The sequence below is a fragment of the Humulus lupulus genome, chromosome 6 (genome assembly GCF_963169125.1).
Source record: "Humulus lupulus chromosome 6, drHumLupu1.1, whole genome shotgun sequence".
Classification (NCBI taxonomy): domain Eukaryota; kingdom Viridiplantae; phylum Streptophyta; class Magnoliopsida; order Rosales; family Cannabaceae; genus Humulus; species Humulus lupulus.
In genome coordinates this window covers 4588368-4595235 of record NC_084798.1, presented here as the reverse complement: position 1 = coordinate 4595235, position 6868 = coordinate 4588368, and the positions used below count along the sequence as shown (strand labels likewise).

General features: G+C 34.3%; 1 protein-coding gene across 1 annotated transcript; it reads left to right on the top strand.

Annotated features, from left to right (window-relative positions):
* Positions 1-1001: 1001 nt before the first annotated feature.
* On the top strand, positions 1002-4451 carry LOC133783723 (uncharacterized). The gene is made up of 4 exons (XM_062223368.1): positions 1002-1067; positions 1325-1569; positions 1958-2562; positions 4045-4451. The coding sequence occupies exons 3-4, from the start codon at positions 2005-2007 to the stop codon at positions 4063-4065; spliced, it is 579 nt and encodes a 192-aa protein (XP_062079352.1). The 5' UTR covers positions 1002-1067; positions 1325-1569; positions 1958-2004; the 3' UTR covers positions 4066-4451.
* The last annotated feature ends 2417 nt before the right edge of the window (positions 4452-6868 follow it).

Below are 6868 nucleotides of genomic sequence, written 5' to 3'. Positions count from 1 at the left end.
TCCAAGAGAAAATTAGTTATGGTCTCGGATTCATATAGTTTTATTGTTTGGTTGAAGATTAATTAATATTATTTCTAATTCTAGTAGTGATAAACCCTTCTCCTATAGTACCTCTTATTCTTGCACCTCTGCCTGCTCCTCCTCTGTCTACAATAATTATGGGGTTATATTTTATCTTTTTTGAAAATCTTTGGTTGAAGATGATAATAGATTTAGACAGAAAAAGCTAAAATGATAATGTTCCTGAATTATGATCTAAGGAAATACTCGAAATAAAAAGTTGTCTCAAGTACGTAATTTACAATACAAATAAGTTCTGAAAAGAATTCTAATAAAAAGCACATTAATTGGTACAACTAAAGGTCGACGGGTTGTGAAACAGTGAAAGGAAAGCCGAAGTTAGGTATATATGCCATGCAATTTATACTTTGAGTAAAGAGAGAGAGAGTTCAAATTTGATATACCTTTCTTATTATATACATTTAACGATGAAAACAAAAAGTTAAAGCGTATACAATAAATTTAAGATGCATATAGATATAAATATGTGTATATAATTCAACTAAAATCCTATTGTATATTTCAACTAAATACTGGAAATAAACAATTAAGTTCAAAGGTTACACACATCCACACTCTCTCTCTCTCTCTCTCTATATATATATATATATATATAATAAGGTTAGAGTGTTGTTTACATCTTTTATTTTTATATTTTTTATCGTCTTGGTGGGTATTTTTCTTTCAACTTTGTGATAGTTTTATCATATATAGAGTCAATGTGATGATTATATTATGATCACATAAAATTATGACATATCATAGTTCTATAAAGTTGATTTATTTGATGACCTTACTTATTTATTTCAATTAAAAATTCAGTTTCTAATAAGCAGATTTCTGAATTATATATATCTCAATTTGATACAGTTCCAATTTATTTAAAATTGTTAACGAATTCTTCTCTTTTGCTATTGAATAATATATAAATATATCTATATTTAATATTACAGGGAGACTGCCACTATATAGCCTGGGATTGCTGAAGAGCTCAACTCCTGCTTTTGGTAAAAAGTTCTCAGCTAATAATCTTTTTTTTTTTTTAACTGTTTCTCTACTTAATCCCAACGACACAAATATATTTATAAATTATAACTATAAATGGGCACAGTAGTATATATAAATACACAACACATTAATTGGATTTTAATTCAACATAGAAAATAAATTACCTTGAAATAATTCTCTTTTATTTCTCTCTCTAGCTATCATCCCATTTATTATAGCTAATTCTTTTTCTATATATACTGATGATTTGAATAAGAGAAAACTATACATATGGAGAGCAATTCTACTGAAGTTTCTAAAGATGAGAAGGGCACAAGCTACATCTTAGAGCTTCACAATGCGGTAAAGTCCGGAGACAAAAACAAGCTACTCGGCCGCTTAAGTTCAAATCATCCAATAGTGTTGGAGACCAATAAACATGGTGATACGCCACTGCATGTTGCTGCAAGGTTAGGGAATTTTGAAGCGGTGAAAGACATAGTCGACTGTGAAACTGGAGAGGTGAAAGACTTAGTCGATTTATTTTTATAAATGTGTATATTGTAGTTTTTTTTAGCATCCTGCAAATTTTCAGAAAATTCTAAATAGTTTATTGTACTGAAAACTAGATTTAAACATGTTGCTTTCCACGCGTATATAAAAAATTAGTCCCGCGTGCAATAACATGTTTGAACCTAGTTTTCAGTACTGTAAGCTATTTAGAACTTTCTAAAAATCGTATCAATGCTCTGAATAGCTACAATGATATACACAGTCATAAAAAAATCGCGCCGAAAACTATTCAAAAGTCGATAACACTAAAAACTCCACCGGCAGGACTTAAAGTGAAGCCCTAAAGAATGATTGTCCTATATATATGTACAAACACATTAATTATTTGTGCTTTCAGGCTACGTTGAGAAGCTGTTAGAAAAATATGATGGCGATCTTTTAGAAATGAAAGATGATCATGGATGGACTCCTCTTCACCATGCGGCACACTTTGGCGAGGTGGAAGTGGTGAAAAGATTTTTGCAGAAAAAAGCAACCCTTGCTTTGATTCAAGACAATGAAGGCATGTCCCCTCTTCATATTTCAGCAAGGAGTGGTTCTTTTGGAGCAGTAAAATCATTAATAGCTGAATCCGGAAAATATTCGTACAACATTTGTGAGTTATTGGACAACAACGACCGAACGGCTCTACATGTTGCCGTGGAGAGTAGAAACATATGCTTGGTGAAGGGAATGCTACATTTCAAGGAGTTTAATGATATTTTACATTGGAAAGAGAAAGATGGAAATACTTGCTTCCATCTCGCTGTGTTAACTCGAAGTGGAATAATGACATCATCATTTTTATTTTCTCGTCGAGTACTTGACATAGTCGCTATCTTAACTGGGAGTGGAACAGTGACATCATCATTTTTATTATCTCGTCGAGTACTTGACAAATTCGCTCTTAATAGTAAGGGAATGACGGCCACTGATATTGTGCATGATGAAAACTTCAACCGGGTAAGATTTTATCTTCCACTATATAATGACTATATTTATATATTTTACATTTAAGGTGTACAACACCGTATCACCATATGATTAGTTAGCGATATCTAATATTAGTTATTAAATTAAAATGTATGAAACTCGTTATTGAATTTGCACTAATAGTGGTATGCCATTTAATAGTGTTGGACACACATACTCTTTAAACTCACTAATATCGAAGGTGAAATGTATGTTTACTTTAGTTTTATTTAGAAAATGTATTAATATATTTTTAATTGTTATTTAAATTTTAATTAAGTCAACAATGTCGTATATATATTATAAAAGAAGTAATATAAATATATTATAAAAAAATAAGCTAAAACATTGTTTATAGCCTAAAAAATATGATATTTTTACATATAAAAATATGGTGCATTCAAGTTTTAAAGCAAATTATTTAATTTTTTTTTATTAGTTTGAAATTTAGTGTTTACAATAATTTAAATTTTAGTAGTTTTTATATATACTAGATAGAAGCAACATGCAATATGCACGTTTGCTTAGTTTTATTTATATAATTTAGTAATTATTTTTATTAAATTTATATTAATGTCATATAAATTTTGAAATAAATATCCTATTTTAATTAAAAAAATTATTTATTTTTGTTTAAATTTATGTTTGGTCTAGTTTTTAAATTTAAGAGTGACAACATAAGATTATATATTATATTTTTAATATAATATTAAATATTATACCTGAATTTTAAATTTAAGTTTCTTACTTATTTTTTTTATAAAAAAAAAACAATTTGTTTCTAATTTACAGCAGATTACATTATATGTTTAATATGATATTATTCTAATAAGTGAGTTTCCGTTTACTTATATTTTATTTAAGTTATAAAACATATGATTTTATTATTTTTAAATAATTATCATTATAAAATATCTCAAAAATATCATATTTTAATTTGTTTAGTTATTTATTATTTTTAAATAATTATCATTGTAAAATATATAAAAAAAATATTCTATTTTAATTTGTTTAATTATTAATTATTCTTAAATAATTATAATTGTAAAATATCTCAAAAATATCCTATTTTAATTTTTTTAATTATTTATTTTATTTTATTTAAGTTTAAGTATTTACAAACTACTATTAACTATAAGAATATTCTATTAAATATAAGAATATTTCGTTAAAGTTAACATTAAAAAAATAAAAAATCGTTAAAACAAATAATTTCCGTTATCTACACACTTAATATATAAAAGAGATGTTTTGATTTATATATAATATATGGTAATTCTAGTTTTAGAAAAAAAAAATCAATATAATAAAATATTCAAAAACTCCCAATTAAAACTATTATATATGAATCTGAAAAGTTTATTTGATAAAATTTTAATTATTACATAAAAATTTTAAAGCCAACATTACATAATTATTCAATATCATTTCTCATTAGAAAAATTAACAACAAAATAATAATGTTACACCCAGATTTCGAGCCTTGAGAGTTGAGACCTCGAAAGCTGGATTCGTCAGGTGTGAGATCGCAATAGCTAGAATACATGTTCGTAACCTAGGCGCCGAATCTTCAAAGTTGGTGGCAACCTCGAAGATGGGTAACCTCGAAGTCCTTATAAGCTCGAAAGATAGACATCGGAAGGCATCCATTTTTGGGTGACCTCGGATCAAGAGGTCCGAGCTTGACATGAGTGTGAGCTCGAAACAAGGTGATCTCGGTGATATTTTCCCACCCCGAGCTGGTCTTGGGGAAAATAATATAACTCGTAAGTTACTCAGAGACCTAGACTGGCATGATGCTGATGATGCTGATTGCTGATCTCGAACAGCTTAATAGGTCACTTGAAGAGACGCAGTCTACATTTATTGTTGTAACTTCCTGTAATGACCCACTAATCTAGACTATTAGGACCATTAACGAAACTATACATAAACTTACATTTTTACGAAAATACCATAATTTTATTGAGTAACTTGTAAAATAAGAGTTACTGACAAATAAATAGAATACTAAGAAGGATATGGGATCCCATTGTCTTTAAAAACAAAACATGATTTAAAATAAAAGACATTACATAAATGGTGCGGAAAATACATGTAAAAAGACATAAAACAAAAACTACATCCTCGAATCGAATAACGCTCGGCCCCTTGACTCCATTCACCATCGATACACATCCTCTAAGCGTCACGAATCTTACCGCCTCTAAAGCTTATTTTCCTGCACATAAAACAGAAAGGAATGAGTCTAATGCCCAGCAAGGAAAATCTAACACATAGTCATAAACATAACTTGACTTCATAAGAAACATAAAGACTTAACATAATACATATAACATACACTTATTATAATGGTCATTATTACTTGGGGTCCCATAGACTAAACAAGCATATGCCCATGGGATTAGTGGGGTCCTACTAGCTAAGTAGGTCACATGCCCATAACCCATTTGGGGTCTTGTTAGTCATATGGGTCATATGCCCAAGCCTACAAACATACATGCATGCATATCTGTTATCAGGTAAATTAGCATTTGTGACGTGGCAAATAAATTCTTGATACGTGGCTGACATCTGGAAGCATCTGCTAGAGTATCGACCAGGAGACAAACCAGAAGCATGACAAGCCTGTCTATGCCGCGACCAGTCTAGTCGGTGGTTCCGCTAGCAGAACAACATTTATGGGAAGATCTTTGTGAATCCGAATTTATCTCATGCAATCTTTTGAATATCCTGCCATTTAGGGTATAATATCTGCAACAATAATCTGTAACCCTCCTTGAGCCTATAAATAGCAAGATATAGCTCAAGGGAAGGGGACCTTTTTCTTTTGGAACAAAAAACCATAGAGGGAGATAGAATTTCTTTAAGTGAAGTGCTGAAACTCATTGAACCCAAGTTCTCTGATCACACTTCTGATTTCATATCAATATAATTCTAAGTGGACGTAGGTCATTACCAGATCCTGGGGCCGAACCACTATAAATTGCTGTGTTTTCTTTACTTTCGTCATTATACTATTTTCTTTATATTTGTCCATATCATTCATATTTTGACTCCGTGTCAGTTGGCCAAATCGTGGGTCAACATTCTGGTGCTTTCGTTGAGAGGAAAATTCATTGCTGTGAAGAAAACCGATGGCGAAAGCAGGAAGGAAAGCTGGCCAAACTGCCGCCACTGCACCATCGAATCCATCACCTCCTCCTCCACCCGCAAGCATGGCGGAAGATGAGCCGCAACTAGATTTTGAAGAGGAGGAAATGGACGACGCGACGCTGAAGAGCACCCTGGGCGCGTTGCAAGAAGAATTGGCTAGTCTGAGGGCCAATCAAGAGACTGCCGTAGAGGCCATGGCAAGGCAGCAGCAGGAACTTGACCGTCAGCGGGCGGAGTTGAGCGAGAGATAGGCAGAGGTGGATCGCCGCCAGACTGAGGTCATGGCAGCCCTCGAAGCAGCCCTGCTGTTGACAAGAAATCAGGCCGCACCTGCCTCGCAGCCTAACCAACCTAAGAGTGGGCCACCTCAGAAGGGTCCCAATCCTAGCCCACCAATCCATCCTTCAAGTCCGCAAAGGCCCGAGCAGCCTCAAATGCCCCAGGACGACGTCCCACTGGAACCCGAGGCAAATCCACCATCCCAAGCTGCTCGGGGTAATCCCCCGCAGCAAAGGCAGAATAGGGCCGAGCGACAGCCTCGTAGTCCTAGATGCTGTGAGAATGATGGGCCACACCAAGCGAACAAAGGCCACTACCCTCCTGGTAACAGGAGGGGCTCGGAGTTAGGCTCTGCGGTCCGAGGACCCCCACGGCATGATAGTGCACGGGGACATCGCGACCAGCGCAGGCCACCCTCTAACGCTCGGGGCGTCTCTGCCAGGGACGGAAATAGAGGAAACAACCAATCTTATCACAGTCAATCAAGGTTCAAAGATGGCCATGGATACAACAAAGCTGACTCAGGCAAGGGCAATGCTGATGGGAGGAATGGACATAGAGGTAAAAGCAGGAGCCAAATACCTCAAGGTGACCAACCAAATAGGCAAGATGCTGGAGGGCAACCCAGGCAAAATAATGTCTTCAACCGACTCGGAGGTAGCGAGCAACGGAGAAGGGAGGAAGACCTAAGGGACATACTCAATGATCGTCGAGAGAAGCATGGTGAGAACATCCCGCCAGCAGCAGAAACCGGAGCTATTCCTACTGCATTACAAGCCCAGATAGACGCACTGAATCAGGTTGTGCAACAGCTGGTCGGGGGAAGGACCTCTTACATCGACCACGATAGAAGAAAGGGCAC

Bases quoted from the DNA above. Each gene is read 5' to 3' on its own strand.
- LOC133783723 (XM_062223368.1), top strand. From the start codon at position 2,005: ATGAAAGATGATCATGGATGGACTCCTCTTCACCATGCGGCACACTTT. The intron at 2,563-4,044 runs GTAAGATTTTAT...TGTTACACCCAG, and splicing joins ATGATGAAAACTTCAACCGG to ATTTCGAGCCTTGAGAGTTG.